Source organism: Solanum lycopersicum, chromosome 6 (genome assembly GCF_036512215.1).
Source record: "Solanum lycopersicum chromosome 6, SLM_r2.1".
Lineage (NCBI taxonomy): Eukaryota > Viridiplantae > Streptophyta > Magnoliopsida > Solanales > Solanaceae > Solanum > Solanum lycopersicum.
This window is the reverse complement of record NC_090805.1, coordinates 1,385,719-1,407,170: the sequence shown is the minus strand read 5'-3', so window position 1 is coordinate 1,407,170 and position 21,452 is coordinate 1,385,719. Positions and strand designations below refer to the sequence as shown.

Here is a 21,452-nt window from a genome sequence, read left to right as displayed (position 1 = left end):
ATTTAAAAAAATATACTATTTGATTTATTATGTATCATTCCTTGTCCTTGTTTATATGACAGTGTGAATTTTGAGCAATAAATAAGAACTTTTTTTATTGCAATTTAAATATTTTTAAATTGTTAATTCATATGATTTATAGTATATTTTGTGTAGTTTTTAAATATGTTAGATTTATTTTTCAAATATCAAATCGATCATATGTCGAGATGCATGATCAAAATAAAGAAATTTGATCCTTAAAATCTGAATTGTATCTTATAAATTGAAACGAATAATTAGTTATTATTGAGATGGTAAATACTGATACGAGAGGACTTGAAGAGAGATAAATGATATTTCGAACAGAGGAGTAGATATTGAAGATAAATAATAACTGGGAGAGACGATTAAACAAGACATGACAAATCTAAAATTAGGATAGAAGGTCGTAAGTAGTAAACAATTTTGCGTTTTGCTTTTCCTTACCAATAGTATTGTTATTATTTTTTGGCGAAATGGTCTGGTGGACCCTTATACTTGTATCAGTTTGTATTCTGAACTCTTCTATTTATTCCTTTGTCATCTGGACCCTTAAATTCAATTAAAATGAGACTTTTGAGCCCCTCCGACAATGTGTATAGCCCACTGTCCTTTATATAATTGACATGTCATATCCACGTCATATATATTAATGTCACGTCATAATTATTTAATAACTATTTTAAAAATTATTGATCAAAATTATTTTAGAAAATGGAAAATAATAACATTTTAATTTATTATTGGTATTTCTATTTCTCCTTATTTTCACTATTTCACAACCAAAAGAAAGTCAACGCCGCCAACTCATCACCATTTTTGCCGGCGAAATCACATATACTTTCTCCCTCACCCGTCTTCATCTCAGATGCACACCATCACTATTTTTCTTTCCTCATCCAACCTCCACAATAACAACAATATGCAGATGGATATTGGTGGTATTACTCCGATGATCCCCACTCCGATCATTTCTAGAATGTTGTTGTCATCCATTTTTCGGTCGCCAGCTGCTGGTGGGGTTTGAGAGTGTTGAAGTTTTTTTTAAGGTTTGTTTGGAAAATCTTAACAGAAACAGAAATTTGGCGTAACTAGCCACCACACATTAGATCTGGCCACGCACGACCAGATCTGGCCAAAAATATTTTCGTAATCCAACGCCGACTACTATTTTCACACTCTAAATTGCCTATAAATACAATTTCGCACCAATATATGTCATGAAACTCATTGAAATTTACTCAAATTTTGCCTGAAAGCTTCTTGAGTTATCAAAATAGATTGAAAAAGAAATGTTTAAGAGATTAGAAGGAGACTTGGAGGAGATTTCTTGAGTTTCGAAGAAGATATCCAAAAATTGCAAGCGAAAGAGATTAGAAAAAGACAAATTAAAGGGATTAGAAGAAGATTTTCTTGAGTTAAAAAATTCATCCAGAAATTGCTGTGAAAGATTGAAAATACGAAAGAAAAGAAAGTTAAAGTTGCCAGGAAAGCAATTAGCTTTGGGAAGAAAAAATATCTTTTTAATTAATTATTTTTTTTAAAAAAATCTTTTATAATTTTATTTTTTTTAACCTAGAAAAAGTTGTTTACTCCCTTTAAAATGCGTAATGTCACGCTTTTTTGTTAACTTAGTCATTTTAAAGATACATAAGCTTGATTAATGGTCAGAGGGATTTATTAAATTATGTTTTATTGAATTTAAGGGTTCAAATGATCAAAATATAAATATAAAAATTCAAAATACAAACCGATACAAGTACAAGAGTCTATCAGACCATTTTTCTTTATTTTTTAATTTTCTATTATTGCGGCACAAGTAGATATAAAGCATGCGTATACTGTTCTCTTCTCACATTTTACTTATAAAATTTATTAAATATTATATTATTATTATTATTTGGAATATTATTTATATTTAATAGAAACTTCCGGAACCTTTCTTTTAATGGAATTTCGAAGTCTCGTGTCTTTATCCACTTATGGTTATCATTATTAGATAAACAAATGATAAATTAGAACCCCACATTAATTATGACAAATAAAAATATAACACCATAATTACATAAAAAAGACAATACAAAGAACTTTGAAGAAACAAAAAATACATTTCTTAGTATTTTATTTGTTATTGTCGTAGCTAATACAAGAATTAATTATGACAATGTTGCATACCTCATTTAAGTTTGTGTATAAATTTCCTTTAAATATTGTGTTTTAATATGCTTATGAATTATGGTGAATTTGCAATGATGCTAATCTTTGTGTCTTTGAAAAGGTGTGTTGGTATTTGATGATTAATGATTTAATTCTAGCTGGATAATTTCAAGTTCAAGATTCCAAAATCCTTCTTTGACTAATTTTGTTTTGAGTTTGAAGAATAATATAACAAAAATATTTAAATAAATAATTATAATAGTTTGACTGACCTATGATAATATTTCACCTTTGTGTTCAAATTCTATATTAATGTCTCGATTAAATTTTGAATCACGCACTGTAAAATTCATTCGCATGTACTGCTCTTAACATGATATTCTCCGAAAATCATTTATTTTTCCACTGCATGCTCATCTCTACTTTCGAATGCATAATTGTTATATTTTAAATTTTTATTTTTAAAAAATAAATTGTATATATTGATAGTACACAAATTATTTTATTTATACAAATAAGTCATTAATGATGAAATAGTTATGAACAAATCTCAAGCAATGGTTGGTAATGTGATAAATAATGATAATCAGGATTTTATTTATTTTTTTCACCTGAATTGAACTAACTAATTTTTGTCTTTGTATAATGATTGGTTACTAAGAAAGTAAAAGTATATTTTTGCTTGTTAGAAATAGTATATTGATTAGCTAATATATATTAAAATTTATGTTTAACATAAAATACAAAGTTTATATCTTCAAAATATTTTCAATATTTTCTTTCTCTAGTACTATTTTCGTCCCTAATTAATTATCCACTTTTTCTTTAATAACTGTCCCTAATTACTTGTTCATTTTGATAAATCAAGAAAGAACAAATTTTTTACCTATTATACCCACAATTAAATGACTAATTACTTTGAAAAATATAATACTTTTCATCCACTTCATAATTAATAGGGATAAAATAGTAAACTCACTACGTCATTAATTATTTTCTTAATAAATGTATCAATTCAAAAGTGGATAAATAAAAAGGGACAGAAGGAATATGTTATATAGTGATGATAAAGATTATTTTATTGCGTATTAATATAAAAAGGTCAAAAAAAAAGAAGATTGATACATAGTTATGATTGTGTGGATTGACCTATGATCCATTTCATTTATAAATTCATTTCATTTTGATTTATGTAAATTAGTCAAATTCAATCGTATAACAACTATATTTATGACTATAAACAAATAACTCGAAGGAAAAGCCATGGAACTTATTGTTTTGCCTACTTTATAATATGATAAAATAATAAAATAATTATGATTACTTTGAAAGAAAATGTTGGGATGGTGAAAGACAACAATCGAAGCCATGATTTTGTGATCTTTGACCCAAAATTTTATACCATGGACGACTCACTATACTATGTAATATGTATTACCCTACCCTACTATTATATTCATAGCTTTTCGATCGATATTGATTCACCAAATAATTTTTAATATTAAAAAAAATATTAAATTAATATTAATTAAAATTATCTAAAAAAATTTAGATATACGAAAAATTGATCTTACATTTTCTCAGATAATATATCAATTAAAGACGATAATCGTAAATAATGGTAAGGTTCATTTAAATCCAAAATAATCTTGATATATAAGATGTATAAATTTATGTGAAGCAATGTAGCTAAAATTATAATATAGTGACTAATGTATACTAGTTCAATGAATACATACGAAATCAAATTTTACTTTATGAAAAATATATCTTCACATATAAATTATCACTAAATTATAAAAAATAAATCAATATTCCATTTTTTTTTTATATTATTTGTGTTTTCAAAGTCTTTTTTTTTCCTACTCGATATTCAGAGTTCACATTGAAGTCTTGATAAAATTTAGATCGCGTATCAAAAAAATATTTTTCATACTTAAAGCTAAAACTCGAGATCTTTTAATTAAAGACGAAGAAATCTTACCACTACACCACAACTGATAATTAATTTGTATTACTCCCTCCGTCCGAAATTATTTGTCATGTTGCGCTTTTCGAGAGTTAATTTGACTAATTTTCAAAGCCAAATTAGATCACATTAATTTGATATTTTAAATAAAAAAATTAGATATTTTAAAATTGCACGAAAAGTACTATATATTGCAAATTTTTACATATTAGTATGATGAAAAAATATATTTTAAAATATTAATCAAAGTTTATATAATTTGACTCTAAAAATAGTAACTACGATAAATAATATCGAACGGAGGAGGGAGTATATATTTTTGTACAAACTAAAGTGGCATTCAACAATACGGCGTGTCTCGAGGAGAGCCTAGGTAACGTAATCGGCAAACGTATAAAGGAAGAAAACATAATGTAAAAAAAATAAAAAATTCCCAAACATTTCAAATTATTTATCCTTTTCAAAAAATAGTACTATTTTAGAATGAATGTTATTTTTCTTCTTAATTTTTATAGTTTAAAATACTAACATTTTGTTAAAATGTTATTTTAAGTTTGACCTTATAATTATTTGATGGTATAATATGATTTTATAAAATTATAACTCATGAATATTGAGTAACTCAAGTAAAGCAATGCTCAATTTTTATTATCACTTATTAAAATGGTATTTTTTTAATTGTTATTATGGTTATTGTTGATGATACTATATTTTAGCATAATGCCATTATTTTTTATATATTTTTATTTTCTTTGAATTTTAAATTATTTGGAATTAGTTAAGACGTTTTCCTATTGCACGCATTGCTCTAAATTTATTTTTCTCCCATTAGTCTCCTTAATTCTTTTAAAATTTTAGTGTATTTTCTATAAATATAAATTGTGTTTTTATGTTATTTAATTCATTTATAATTTAAAAAAATTAGAAATTTAAGCTTGATTTCTCGATTTATTAAGCAAAATATTATTTTAAATCATCGTCTTTTAAAACACTGATTTCTACTATACTTTTATGATGTAGATTTGAATTATGGTGTCAAATGATTTATTTAATACAATACATTTAAAGGAATTATTTCTTTTAAAAAAGAAATCCCCTGTCCCTCCAAAACTAAAACCACTTTAAACTTAGATCTAATTTTAACCTTTTATAACATGTTTAAACTGACTTTTTTTTAGGTGCTTTACGTAAAATAATTTTATAATATTTGGGTAAAATAAAAAAAACAATCTAAACACTTATTTTAAAATTAAATAATAAAAATAAGTCAAAATTATAGGTTAAAAATAATATTTTTATGACTTTTAACATATAAACTATAAATAAAAAACTCATTCAAACATACTCTCGATTACTGAACCCAAAACGAATAGTACCCCGGTTTACCTTTTATTTCTCACATGTTGCTTAACGAGAGTTAATTTGATAAATTTTTTTAGTCTAATTAAATAAGATTTATTCAATTTTCAAATTTTTATTTTTATTTTTTTGGTTTTTCATTCGGTGTCCGGAGCTCACATTAGAGTTTCGATTAAATTCGGATCGCGCACTACAAGGCCCATTTGGGGGTGGCGCTCCCAACAGGATTTTCTCCATATCCAGAGCTCGAATCCGAAACCTCTGATTAAGGGTGAAACACTTCCACCAGTGCACCACAATCCATGTTGATCAAACTCTAAATTCAAATGTTCATAAACTGTTGAAAAATACTATGATCAATTGCAATCTTTCACACACTAATACAATGAAAAAACAAACATTTTAATACATTAATTAACGTTCAAATAATTCAATTTTTGAAAAACGAAATATAACAAATAAAAATAAACGAAAGTAGTATCATACTAATTATTTTTGTTATGTTCTTAAATCTTAACCACCCCCACCCCATCCCTAATACCCCACCCCCCCACCAAAACATAAAACACCCCATAAGTTCTCCTCCTATATAAACACTTTTGGACTCTCTAGTTTCTTTCACCACCAAACAAAAATATTTTTTTGTGAGTGTGTATATATATATACATACATGTATATTTTGTATCATAGTAGTTATACAAGTGATATTAACTTGAAAAAGAGTGTCGAGGGATCTGTAAAGCTCAGGAGGGATAGCGCCATGAAAAATAATATGATGTTTTCTTTTTAATTATTTTATTGGTACATAAATTCATCTTTTTAATTGTTATTATTTTCGGTATAATAAATTCATCAATTATATTTGGCGCTATCCATCCTGAGTTCTACGGCTCTTTCATACTTTTTGCTATAAAATACAAGTAATTAAATTTCACAAAAATTCACTCACAATTTTCAGGTATGTAATATATCTTTCTTTTTCTTCTTTATATATATATATATATATTATTATTATTATTATTATTATTGTTATTATTATTTATCGATCCGGAGATTGAAATAAGTCCAATTTTATTTTTTGTTTTTTCATATCATACTTTAGTAAGCAATTATATGTTAGCTAAGATATTTAAGTTATTATGGGTTAGAAAAATATAATTAACCAAATAAAAGTATGTTTCTTCTACTTATTGTCTTTAAATAAAATAGTTACATACTTTGATATGATTTGTAAAAAAAAATAAAAAAAATTGATGAGTTAATTGATCCATGAAAATAAATAGAATCAGATCCATACGTAAAAAAATATATTGAGAATGTAATTAAATAAATAAAAACGCGATCAACTTAGCTTTTGAGTTTATTCCATAATTTATTTTTTCATGCTTTATCATTTAAACTCTTTTTCATAATAGGTTTCTCAATTTTAGCCTAAAATTATGACTTTTCAGTCTGTGTCTCTGGTAACTTCTTAAATGTTTATTTTCTTTTTCATGCATAGCTGTTTATTTATTTACTATTATCATCATTTTATATATATATATATATATATATATAGTACTCTGAGAGACTGAGAGGTTTAATTGTATGAAGTATTATTGTTATGCAGAACAATAAAGATGAAGTAGTTGTGAGTTGTGACTAGGGTTTTGACATTAGTCCTCTAACTTAAAAATTAATAAAAAAATTATATCAATATAATTATCACTTCAAAAATTGAAGACACAATAATTAAAAACAATTTTCAATTATATTTTTATGCTAAATAACTATTTTTTTAAAAAATAATGCTTAAATCTCATGGAGCTAAAAGCTTGCATACAAGTTCGGTCAAACTTAATAGATTCTACTCAAATAAATGTTAATAATTCATTTAATACGTACAATATTAAATTTAGAATTCAATCATTATTATAGCTATCGCTTTGATTCCTTTCATTTTTCATTAAAAAAAAGAAGATAAATATAAATTATAGTTTTACATTAAGGTTTATCCATGTAGAATAATGGTAGATTCGGGGTTTGATTCGACAGTGTTTAAAAAAAGACATGTATCTTAGGCTTTCAAATTTAAGGGGCCTCATTTTTTTTTATAATAATAGGTTGTAAGTTATTATCTCTTAACAAATATTGAATACTATTTGTAGAAAAAGTAAACATTTCATGAAAAAACGAAGGAATTATTAGAAGAAATTTGATATATTTTGAGTATTGAGCCGCTCCTGGATAGACTATATTTTCCTTTCAAATATTTTGCGTATTTCTTTATTATGATTAAGAATATGTCATTAAAAATATTAATCAAGATCGAATTTTTAAAATAACAATTATTTTGAGCTAAAACGCCAGCTAATAAAAAAACACAATGATTATATGCTTTTACTAGCTTAGCATCCACTTGCCTATTGACGTAAATATTATTGCAGGCCTTTTAATTTAGATGTTGACTCCATAGCGTTTAAGTCACGTTTTCCCTTGCTTTATTAAACTATTTTTTAAAAAAAAGATAAGATCTACATATAAAGATATGCATTTAAGTTAAATATACGTACATATGTTGATACATAGAGTAAAATTATTATTTTTTATAGTATTTTATCTTTTAGATTGTGAATCGTGATAGAATTAAGACTTAAGAGTACAATGAAAGGGTTTAGATGAATATTTAGTCGAAAGTTATATTATATATAAGTTTTTCTTTTATATAAGTATTGTTGATATTGAATCTTTTGATTCTTCGTGTGTTTATTGGTATGTTTGTAGCTTTCAACAAAGATAAATATATATTATTCGCTAAATATGAGTCTAGATTTTTTATAATCTGAAATAGGCTAAACTAATAAATCAAATAAGTGGGTCAATCACTATATGAAAATATGAAATTAGCTATAGAATTTATTTGTTAAACAGTCGTTGAAACACTCACGGCTCATTGAATTTTTTTTTAAATAACTTATACGCTAAATAAGGTTAGCATATGGTTTTAGTTAGTTCATCTCCGTTGCTAATTCCATATTTTCTGCTAACAAAATTATCATAACAAATTAAACAAGTTATATTTTCATGAGTTGATTTCATAACTCTAATGATTAACATCTTTTAAATATGAAATTAGCTATAAAAATTTATTTGTTAAGCAGTCGTTGAAACCCTCATGGCTAATTGAATTTTTTTTAATAATTTATAGCTAAATAAGATTAGCATGGGGTTTAAGTTAGTTCATCTCCGTTGCTAATTCCATATTTTCTGCTAATAAATTATCGTAACAAATCAAACGAGTGATATTTTCATGAGCTGATTTAATAATCCTAATGATCAATATTATAAATATGTAAGGGGGGTTGAGGGAAGTGATTTGTATATTATAATTGAATTATGAGAAGTTTGATCTTACTTTAGGGCACATTAGGTGTTTTACTGTATGGAGACAATGAAACCACTTCACCTGTTTACATTATCTTCAATCTTGTGATTTTACTGTTTTTAGTACTTATATACTATTAAAAAACAACATTTTATTTATATTATATAGTTTCATGTTAGGTATAGAATGTGCTTGAACAGAAATTTGCACCACTTCCTAGGGCTACCTAACTAGGAAAAGAACTTTATGCTTATCGCATCTTTGAGTTCAAAATTAGTGATCATTACTCCCAATTTTTATGGACATGATTTATCGAGTAACGGAGTTTAAGAAAAGAAGATTTTGTAAAATTATAAGAGAAAATAAAATAATTTTTTTTGTTATAAATCATTTTATTAGAGATAAAATAAGACTTTTTAAGCTTTTAAATTGTGTTACATCTATTACATATGGGCAGTGGTGTAGCCACATACTATCAAGGGTAAAATGATATACGAAATGATTAAATAACCTATTTTGAACACTTTTTAACATAACAAGTTGCTATTTCTGGACATTTTTTAAGAAATTTCAGGCTTCGCCACTGTATATAGAGGAAGGCGCAGGGGTTAAATTGAGTCGTTACCACCAAACAATGACGACAACAATATATCATGTGTAATTTTATAAGTGATGTATTGAGAAAATAATGTATATACAAACATAAAATTTAATTGAACTTCAAATATTTCTTCAACCCTACCAAAATACAACTATCTAATGTGTTTTTTAAGAATATAGCACAAACAATGATATATTTAATGACACTAAAATATCCCAAAAAAATATAATAATAATGAAATCGCGTAAAACAAATATTGTAAATTAACAAGTCATAATGAAAATGATCATAATTTAAAAGTACTAAAATCATGCTAATATAAGTTTAATAAATATTAGTCAATGACTAAATATTAAAGGAAATTAATATATTATGTATTTTAATTGTCGAAATCAACGTAAAAATAAAGAACAAATATTCAATCTTACTGTCATTCTTAGGGTTAAATTGATTTTCTTTTTGCATTAGTATTAATTTGATTTTGATTTAAGTTTTATTATAATTACCAACATTCAAAAATCTAAGTTTCAAACTTGAAATAACATATTAAAAGGTTAAAACTATGAAAAAGTATAAGAAATATTTAAAAATTATATCAAAGTAAATATTTTTATGTATATAATAAAATTTTAAATTATATATATGATGTCGGGTCGGTTTGGTCTCGGGTTGTTGTTTTTTTAAGTTAAAACCAAACCAACCCAAATTAAGTCGGGTTACTTTTTCTAACACCAAATCAACCACTAGTCGGGTTTTTTTTCTCGATTTGACTCGATTTACGATTTGATTCGATTTTCGATTCGATTTTGTACACCCCTAACCACAACCTTCCTCTCACACTTCCTCATTGGGGTATTTATTTGTCTTCTTTTTTATATGTATGACCCATCTCAACCTCTCTTTCCTCATCTTGTCTACCACGAGGAGTACTTTCACTTTCTCCAAGATATTTTTCCTCCAAATTCTCTCTCTTAGTACTAGAACATACATGCATCTATCTCGACATATCCTCATTTCTCTATTAAGTTAGCGCTTGACTGGCCAACACTCTACTTTATACAATATATAGTTGATCTAATTACAACCACTATGTAGATCTAGTGTACTTTAAGTCTGGTAATGACACATTCTTGTTACACAAGACCCCAGATGTAAGCCTCCATTTCATTCACTATGTTCCAATACAATAGGTAATATCCTCATCGATCTCCCTAGTTTCTTCTTGAAACTTCCTCTCTTTAAATTGACTTAAGTATCAATCCTCACTTTCATATGCACCAAGCGACTTACAACACTAAATATATACTCCATATACTATAAAATCATAACACTATAAAATTATATTGAACGATTATGTATGTAACTAAATCCATTTCGAAATGCTATCGGCAACACTCATATTCTCATGGCAAAGGACAAAGATACATAGAAAAGCAAGTGGTAAAATTGGGCTTGCGGTACACATTTAGCCCACGGTCAAATCCATAACAATTTTGCCAAGGAAAACTACACACATTCATGTTATATACACTAATTATATCTATGGTTTCAAATAATTATGTTATTTACCACTAACTAAGAATTTTCCATCATATATTGAGAAAGATACAATATGCGTACTTTTGTTATTATATACTCTAAGATAGAGAGAGAGTCGAGATGGGTAGGGAGTCGAGCAAGATGGGGAGGGACGTAGTCATATTGTATCCTAGATATATGTGAATCACACTAGATGTATGTATCTATTTGTATCTGATGTGATTCACATGTAATCTAAGATACCAAATATATAGGAGAGTGATGAACAAGATAGGAGGGAGGTGAGCGAGATTTGCCTATGTATCCCAGATACATGCGAGTTCCTTTAGATACACTATATCTAGAACAAATTACACCTAATGTTGATCCATGTATCCCGATATACATGTATCGATACACATCAAAATGTTAGAAGATTTATAATATTGCAAACTAGACGGTATCTAAGTAATTAGCTCCTAAAGTTTATATAATAATTCTATATGAATGAGATTATTACACCATATAACAAGCTAATAGGCAACATCTAAAAAATATTATTTTATAAAATAACATAATCTTTATTTTTGCAAAATTTAGCCAACATAATCACTTTATAATTTGTATATCTCTAATAAAACTTAGCCAATCCCAACTTGTTTTGAGATTGAGATGTTGTAATAGTAGTAGTAGTTGTTATATTGTTGTTGTTATTGTTGTATTCACGATATAATCTATGTATAGTAAATATGTATACAGTATACGTTGCTTGTATAGTTATCATACACTTATATACAGTTGATCTATACTTGTTATATAGTATGTATACACTTGTGTCGACAAAATTCGTTTCATTCGATTGAAGAAATGGTAGTGTCATGGAATATGATCTATTATTTTCAAAAGGGAATTAATAAGAGTAGAAGCTACACCTTGTACATACCAAGTGTAACATGTCGATTTCATTTGGCTTCCCCGATCGATCAAGCCTGGTCTATTTGACTCTTATCCCTCCCCCTGGCCTCTTACGTTGTTTCGTTTTTTTTCTATACCGTTCGATTCAAGAGATGATAGTGTTATGAAATATGATCTATTATTTTCGATACGGAACTAATACGAGTAGATTCTGCATCTTGTAAATGCCAAGTGTAACAATGTTTTACTGTTTTTGTTTGGTATATGAAGCTGATATATATTTATATATATATATATATATTCATTTCTCCTCTTTTGTTTTTTGTATTAATATTTGCATATATCTCTTTCGATGGACAACCCTTGAATGCAACTATTCAAAGGTAGAGTCTTTAAAATGATCTATAGTTAAAGGGTGTCAAATAGATGAGTTGAATTGAATATGGACGAGTAAAATGGATTGAATTATTAAATAAAAAAGTCGTTGACACACAAATCGAACACACAAAAAAAAATCTAACTTCATAATACAATTTTTTTTTTGTGGGAATACACATTTGTTTTCTTTATTTTAATTTCTTTATAGTATATTTAATGCACTATCATACTAAATTTAAAATAATATGGTTTGATTATTTTTTTCATCACTACTATACTCATTCGAATATTATATCTCATAATCGTCTTTTAAAATAAATAAAATATTTTTCATGATAATAGCAAATCTTTTTTAATAAAGTTTGTACTCTTATGTGATAAATATGGAAAGACAGGTTTTGTGGGAGAAATTTAATAATTAGATGAATTTTATGTATCAAAAAAAATAAAAAATAAGAATATATTTGATACTACTGACATGTAATTTTTTAAAAAATATTTTTATTTTAATGATTAATTTCAGCCTTGAACATCTATTTGTGGATTTATTTACTTATCATTATCTAAATATTTTATTCAGTTAATAAGAAGAATATCTTTTTCTGTATTTATATAGTTCATTCTGTTTATTTTAAAAAAATAAATATTATTTAGTTAATAAAAATATTGCACGTTTTAGTTTAAAAAGTATTTTTGAATTGTACCTTAAAAAGATGTTCATAAGGTACTAATGCATACCTTCAAAAAATTAGTTTTCATTTAAATTAAATCTCTTTATCAAAGAAAATAATTAAATTTCTCATTAATAATAAGTACAAATGATTATCTTTTCTACTTAAGATTATACTTAATTATTTTGTTAAGCGTAGATTCAAAAACAAATAATTGAATTTTCTTTAAATATAATCAACTAAATAGATTAGTCTATAATATAATGGATGTTTTTCAAGAGAAAAATAATATTATTTTGGTAATTAGATATTCCTAAAATAATTAATGATAAGATACTTATAACTACGTAACAAATAACACATTAAATTTTTATGGCCAAAAGGATTTTCCCATCAGGATATACATGTTCAAAAAATTATTCATTTAATACAGAATTTTTTACAGAAGGAGACAATTAAAATTCATGTTAATAATATATATATAATTGACATAGGGATTCTATAGTACATAATTCACTATAAAATTTTCAATAATTGATGCAATTAATTGTTATTAATATGTTGGAAATATGATAGAGGAATATAAAGATCCAAGAGCGGTTTCCTCCAAATTATGGCCAAAATTTTCTGGCCAAAAAGATTTTTTCAATAGTTTTAAGTTTGTGTCAATTCTTCATAAATAATTATTGATTTTAGCGATACTTTGTATTTATGATCATTTATAGTAATACTATGTTAAATCTGCAATATGAATTAAAAGTGAATTATGTATGCAATATATATGAATTATAATTGTTTTTGAAATATATTATGTTTGTTTGGTAAGAATTTGACACATTGTATTAAAAGTGTATTAGAATGTGTCTTAAATGTATTATCTATCATTAAAACTTGTATTTTATGTGAATAATAAAATGTTCTTTGTAATGTGTATTAAATTTGTATTATAAATGAATTAAAAGTGATCAAATAAAAAATAAATATTATTACTGTAAATGATAAATATTTTTTTTATTATAATATATTTATGTAAGTTTCCTATACTATTACCAACTAATAACATACTTATCAAATTAGCATTAATTAGTCATGTTTTAAGAAATTAACAAATATGATTGTATATTTGCTATTTTCCTTTCTTGTTTGCTATATTTCATAATTGTAACTTTAGGCACATACAATGTCATTACATCATTATCTTAATACTCTTCCCACTTTATCTTTTTTGTTATATCTTTTATTTTTATTTATTATTTAATAATTATATATATTGGATCATTTTATCTTTATTTATTATTTATATATGTTTCATTTTTTGACCTTACCTTTTTATAATAATTTATCTCATGGCCTATTTTTCTTATAAATCTATCATTCAAATTATAGATATGTGATTGTATAACGACAAAGAATGATACAATCTATCAAAACACTATATTCAGTAAAATAATATAATAACTATAAGATAATATATAATGGGCAACTTTCATAGATAGCAAACAAAAAATTCATATTTGTATGTTATAGCAAAGTTTGCATAATTGCGCTCCATAGCAAACATAAAACTGTATAATTCGCTATACATATACAATTGTATAATTCGCTGGCTAAAATTGTATAATTTGCTGGCCTATTTCGCTGCAATCGTATAATTCGCTATCCTATTTCACTACGATTGTATAATGCACATTTGTATAATTCGCTGCCTATTTCGCTGCAATGTTTTTATAAAATTTGCTTTGCATACAGTTGAATCGAATTAAAATGTATGTATATTGCATAATTATGTATAGCAAGAAGATATATGATTTTCTCTCGCTTTATACAAAAACAGAAACACAATATATACACTTCTGTTGTATATAGCTAGAGAAAATTGTATTTCACTGCAATTGTATAATTCACAATTATATAATTCGTTGGCCTTTTTCTTTGCAATATTTGAAGTAAAATGTTTGTAAATTGTATAATTAAGTGTATAACACGAAGATATATATATTTTTGCATGTGTATATACAATTTTCTCTCGCTTTATACAAAACAAAAACAGAATTATACACTTCTTTGTATAAAGCGAAAGAGGCGAGCGAGATTTATGGGAGAGAGACGTTGGCAAATTTTAGCTAACGTTTGCTAAAGAGCACAATTAAATCGAACGCTAGCTATTCCATTTATTTTAGGTTATTAGTTTGCTATTATATACAATTTTTCCTATAATATATTATGAAACAATACGTAAAAAATCATCTGAACAAAGTGTTATATATTCCTTCCCTTAGAATTCATTTTCTTTGTTTCTCAAGTGTCCAGAGTCTATATCGAGCTATGACTAAATTTGAATCACGCTTTGCAAGACTCATTCGATAATAACTTTCTCCAATAAATCTTTCTTTCATATAATCAGAATTAAGGGTGAAACACTGTAACAATAGGCGCGGCCTATGTTTGGGTTCTTGAAGTCAGTCATGTTTCCTCATCATTCACCAGTCTCCTTGTGTCTCCTCTCTTTTCGTTCCACGTGTTTCTCATTCTGCCCTGAAATTTCAAGAACCAAGAATATTATTTTTTGTACTTAATCCCCAAAATTCAATCTTGTAGAAACCTCAAACCCCATAAAATACTAGTTGATTTTTTTCCAAAAAATGGAAATTTCTTTCCAAAAAAATGTAATCTCATATTTCCTTGTTTGCTTGCTATGTTTCACCCAATTTTCTTCAATTTCTTGTGAGAAAAAAGTTTCTTTGACTTTGTATTATGAAAGTCTCTGTCCTTACTGTTCCAATTTCATTGTTAATTACTTACCTAAGATTTTCAAGAATGGGATGATTGATATTGTTGATTTTAAGCTTGTTCCATGGGGAAATACTAAGCTTCAACCAGACAATACCTTCAAATGCCAGGTAATACAAGATTCCCATTTTTATTTGAAATTTGAAGCTTATGGATTTAATTTGTACATATTCATCAAATCACTAGATTTGGATCTAAAATTTAGCTAGCGTTTGACCATAGATGTTAAAGGGGTTGATTTCAGAAAAAATTTACATTTTAACTATATGTTTGACAGTTTAGCAATAATGGGCTTAGAGGACGTTTTGGATTTCTGGGACTTCCACTCATGAAAGTTCAAATTTTTTCAAAGTAAAATGCATGTCCAAACACAACTTTAAGTTAAAATTTGAATCAAGTAAACTATGCTGAGTTTAGAGTATGATGTTCATACATTATGTAATATTTTTGTGTATGTATGAACTATAATGGTTGAACAAATAAAGAGTGAGTGGAGTTGAACCCATTGAGATTTGAGAAGGACTAAATCTGTATCCGGGGTATAGTTTGGCTTGTTAAGTTTACGTTATTTTGTGGTTCTTACATATGTGTATACATATATATATATATATATACCGGAAGTAGCCTCTCTAACTCCCAAGGTAGGGGTGAAGTCTGTGTAGACTCTATCCTCTCCGGATCACACTTGTGGGATTACAGTGGTTGTTGTTGTTGTTGTTGTTGTTGTTACGTAAGTATATATTTGTATAATGCATAGCATCAGGCAAAACTAGAGATTTTATGAAATTCTCTTTGTAATGGTTGCAGCATGGAAAAGATGAATGCATTTTGGATACTGTAGAGGCGTGTGCAATTGATGCATGGCCAGATTTGGTGAGCTTCTAATTAAAGTCGTTGAGCATGGTTTCGATAAGTTGTGGTTTGCTAGTTGAAAAGCTTAAAAACATCACAGCTCATTTCATCTAGAGCACGTTTCAGTTTGATGTATAGGAGGAAATAATCCATACGTTACTAATATTTGTATTACTAATCCTTACAGAACTTGTGCTGAAACTATGTTGCTCGAACTCTCCAAAAATGTCATTTATTCTCCAAAAATGCACTACTTTTGGAGTACCCTACACGCAACCGTCAAAAACTTTTTGGAGAGTCTGAGCAACATAGCTTGAAACAAACAACCTTAAAAGATAGCTTGAAACAAACAACCCCTTAAAAGATAATGTGTAGCACTACATAGAGAGTTACTTGATAAATGATAGGTAGCATGTTACTTTTATATCTCTTTAAGGAGGCTATTCTAAATTCTGGTTGCATTTTTATTGGATTTTTGATGCAGAGTGAACACTTCCCTTTCATTTACTGTGTGGAAAGTCTGGTCTACCACAAGAATTATACCCAATGGGAAACATGTTTTGAAAAACTGAATTTGAAGAAAAAACTTGTTACTGATTGTGTCCTCAGTGGGCGAGGGAACGAGGTTAGTTCTCTTGTTTGATTTATAGCTAATCATAAAATCATGTCCTTTATATTTCTCTCTGGTTTTTGTTTTTTTGGGTTTTTGAGCATTTCGTGGCAAGTTGGTATTATTTCTGAATTACCTTGCTGTAAAGATGTATTTAAATTTATAATTTCACATCCTAATGTTAAAAAAAAAAACTAAAAAAACTTTCTTTTCCTTTGTTGTGCTATATCCTTAATCAATAGATGTTGAACATATGAATATGAAAAAGAGGATTTTTTTCAAGTCGACTAGTCAGCTTGCAGATATATACATTCTTGAGCATACTAGCTTGCGTTATGGATCTATGTATATAGAAGTAACTGAATTTGAATGTGTTCTTCACGAAATTAAGTTTGTAGATAGTTGTAAAAAATAAAAAGAAAGTATTCTCTGTTATGTCTTGCTGCATTATCGTAATAGTTATAGTTCCACCTTTTTGGATGTACCTTCTCTCTCCCCCTCTTGGATATACCCTTCAATGTGTTGATAAAAATAGCACATAAAAATACTAGTCAGGGTATATTACGAGAATAAAAGCGGGCGTGATAGCGAGAATAAAAAAGAGAAACAACAACACCAAGATCCCAATGTGGAAAATCATTCTCAATAAAGAAAGAAATAAAGCTGGAAAGTATCAGATCTTTCAAAATATAGGCAGTCACTTGAGATATCTCTCTGGTATATGGACTATCCAGTTTACAGTTCCCAGTGTTCTGTTTCGACCCCCTGACTTCCTATTGCGTGAGCAATGTCATCTTTGTAGCAAATTGTTGTGTAATTAGACTCCCGATGGCAAAGGAATAAGGGATTTTTCCCATGCTATCTTTCTCTTCCTTTGTTGTAAGACACATTCTTCATGTTAAACTCATTCAAGTATACTTTCGGTGTATTTGCTTGTGAGAACCACACCTTTTTTAGTTGTTCTATCTCGATCAATCTTCACTCTAGAATTGATTGTGCCGGGGCCAACCTAGTCCTTCATGTCAAATGATTTGGACAAATCTCCCTTCAACTTGATCAACTTCTTGCCTTGTCATATAATAATTATGTTATCCACATACTAGTTACAACAAAATGATAAAGTTGTGTTCGAAAATTTCAAAAGAGACTTTTTTTTTGGTAGAGATTCCATCTCTTTTTGCATGACTTTCATCCAATACCTTCTTAAGACTTTTTGGCTGCTCTCATCAGTAATGAGGACATACTTAAGGAAGCATACTTGGATGATTTTACTCTCTGGCCTTTTGATTTCCCTTCCTCAACATCTGCATCAGGGTTCTCTTTCTCTCAGCAACCTTCTCTACTCTTTCTATAGTGCTTTCTCCACCTAAAGGATGGTTAGAAGTAGAAGCAATGTAACAAGATTATGGACTACTTTTTTCCCCTGGCAATTGCTGACCGATTATTAGCAATTCCACACCATTTTCTCGGAGCAGTATATCTATGTTTCTGATGACTTTCTTCTTTTTCGGGATCCCACAATGTGTAACTGATGAATATGTAAGGAGCTACTTATTGTCCGACTTCATTCGTTGCCCGTACAGTTCATGTTCAGAAGTTCTCACATGAACACCTTTAGCTTGGGAGTAGAACACCACCTCATTCATCTAAACTTTTTGGGATATCTAAACCAAGTGAATTGATAGAGTTCTGTTGATCAAGTAATAGGTTTTCTGAAGTCTAAACTGCTTCATCTGATAATGACTTGGGCGGTTTAGGCGATTTAGCCGTTGTGAGCATGCTTCTCACCTTCTCAACTATGACTCAATTCATCCTTTTAGTTACACCATCGTGCTATGGTGGGTTTCAGGAACTGTCTTTTCACGTATGATCCCATGACTTGAACAATACTCATCAAATTCTGTTGAAATGCAATCACCTCCGTTGTCAGGTCAGAGATGCGTTAACGTTCAACTTCTCCCTTTCCACTAGAACAAGGAACTTCTGAAAAAACTTGAAACACCTAGTTTTTGGTTCTCAAGAAATAGGCCCACTGTTTCTGACAAACAAGTGGCAGCTTGGTTAACAAAACTGTAATTGTAACCTTGTTCTCAGAGGACTTATGAGAGTAAACATATAGAGGGGAAGTGAGTCGAGTTAATTAAGAAACTCAAGACAAAATTGCTAACATAGTGGTTAAGTAATCTAGAAATTTGTAGTGGCGCAGGTCAACAAATAACGTTTTCCTCGTTTCTTGCTATGATGTGACCGGAGAGGATTTAAGTTACTCACATGCTCTGTTTGAGATTGGTGAGTCTGAGTAGAATTACTCAGAAAGCTAATCCTAGCTTCCATTTGTTTGGCTTTAATTCCAACAACTGAAAATCATTATTATCGAGGTTATCGGAAACAAATTTGATTTATTAAGAGCTTTATGGTCCGATGTTTTGTTTCTTATAGTAACATCTTATGTTCTGTGAATTAATGTTACTTGATCTTATGCGCAGCTCGAACTACAGTATGCGGCTGAGACGAATGCCCTTCAACCTCCACATAAATATGTGCCGTGGGTTGTTGTTGATGGTCAACCACTTTACGATGTCAGTTCTTCTTACTCTACACTTCAGAACTTGCACTGTTTATTATCTAGTGTTGTTGTCCTTTTCTCACTGTTTGTCAAAATATTTTTTCGAGTTCTTTTCCTGCATCAACGCCGACAAAAAACTCCTTCCTGCCACCCGACGCACACACACACCCAGCATTACCCCTGAATACTGTTTCACAATAATATTAAAGTTACCAGCATTACACTTTAAGGAGCGGACTTCAACCTTCTGGCCTGATATAGAGCTCTCTACCTCCGAAATGGCTTTGGATCTCAACAGTTCCTCGAAGTCTTTCCAATATCTATCTGCTATGGAAATTTTCTTTTTTGTACAACTTACAACAACATACTCAGTGTAATTCCACAAGTGGGGTCTTGAGAGGGTGGTGTGTACGCCGTCTTACCCCCTCTTACCTGGTGAAGGCTGAGAGATTGTATTATGGTTTGCTGTATAAAAACTCTTTACCCTTGACAACATATTTCGTTGTTGCAGGACTACATGGACTTCATTAGCTTCATCTGCAAAGCGTACAAAGGAACTACCCCGGTCCCTAGTTGCAGCTCATCCATTAACGTCATTAAAATTGGAAGGAAGTTTAATCCTTTCTGTTTAAAGCAGACAGCCATGTCCAAGTTATCAACTGTAAGTTCGGCTATCACATCATGGTTGAACCGCGCTAAGCTCACTGCATCTGCATAATACTACAGTCCACAGAACTCGTTGGTGCAGCAGATTCACGTTTTTCGTTTTATGAAATGATGAGATACTGTAGTTGGTTTATGCAATTGTAATATACTTGTCATGATGGATGATAATGAAGAAGGTGCTTAGTTCTCTCTAATCAGCTGTTGATGGGAAATGTGGTAATATGAGAACTCGGAAACAGAAAAAAAGTTAGTAATAAGGTCTGCGTACGTACATTCTATCCTCTTCAGATTTTATTCGTAATATTTCACTCTATATGTAGTCGTTGGTTGATTTTTGATTTGGATATAGAAAGTGTGGGTTTTCATAAGTTGTCTACATCTAATAAGTAGCCATGAAATTGATTCTGAATTAATATGATCTTATTTTATATTTTGATTTTTTTTTAGTACCCATTGCACACAGTTGAAGGTGAAAATAAGGGATTCAGTTGGGTTTTAAATTTGACTATTGGCTAACCTTCTAATATTAGCTTATTTTGAAAGGTATTCTTTTTTAATTGTTTCGAATTATTTGTTAATTTTGATAAATAAAAAAAGAATGATTTTTTAAAAATATTATATCCTTAATTAATTATTTTATAAAAGTCAATTTTTTTTTTGAAAATTTTAAGTTGATTCATAATTAATAGGAATAAAATGTTAAATTTATTATAACTATAATTATTTTTTAATAAATGTGTTAATTCAAAAATGAATAAATAAATTTATTTTATTTCTTAAAATCACTTTTTTTTTCCTTTAAAATTTGATCAAAACACGTTCTTTTTATTTATTTATTTATTTAGAAAAAAAAAGAGAAGCTCTTTTTTGAGTTAAATAAGGACTTTAACTTTTTTTTTTAGAAAGTGGCACTTGACTATAGGTGATATCGATGAGATCTGATTAGCTTTTAAATAAAATATAATTCACGTGGATTTTTTTTAATTATTATTCATTTACAGGACAGCTAATAAAA

General features: G+C 28.2%; 1 protein-coding gene across 1 annotated transcript; it reads left to right on the top strand.

Annotated features, from left to right (window-relative positions):
- The first annotated feature begins 15,246 nt into the window (after positions 1-15,246).
- LOC101245763 (gamma-interferon-responsive lysosomal thiol protein) lies at positions 15,247-20,805 on the top strand. Its single transcript, XM_004240369.5, has 5 exons — positions 15,247-15,853; positions 16,551-16,616; positions 17,080-17,220; positions 19,692-19,784; positions 20,283-20,805. Exons 1-5 carry the CDS (start codon positions 15,596-15,598, stop codon positions 20,487-20,489), a joined length of 765 nt encoding a protein of 254 aa, XP_004240417.1. The 5' UTR covers positions 15,247-15,595; the 3' UTR covers positions 20,490-20,805.
- The last annotated feature ends 647 nt before the right edge of the window (positions 20,806-21,452 follow it).

Bases quoted from the DNA above. Each gene is read 5' to 3' on its own strand.
- LOC101245763 (XM_004240369.5), top strand. From the start codon at position 15,596: ATGGAAATTTCTTTCCAAAAAAATGTAATCTCATATTTCCTTGTTTGC. The intron at 15,854-16,550 runs GTAATACAAGAT...TAATGGTTGCAG, and splicing joins ACAATACCTTCAAATGCCAG to CATGGAAAAGATGAATGCAT. The intron at 17,221-19,691 runs GTTAGTTCTCTT...TCTTATGCGCAG, and splicing joins TCAGTGGGCGAGGGAACGAG to CTCGAACTACAGTATGCGGC.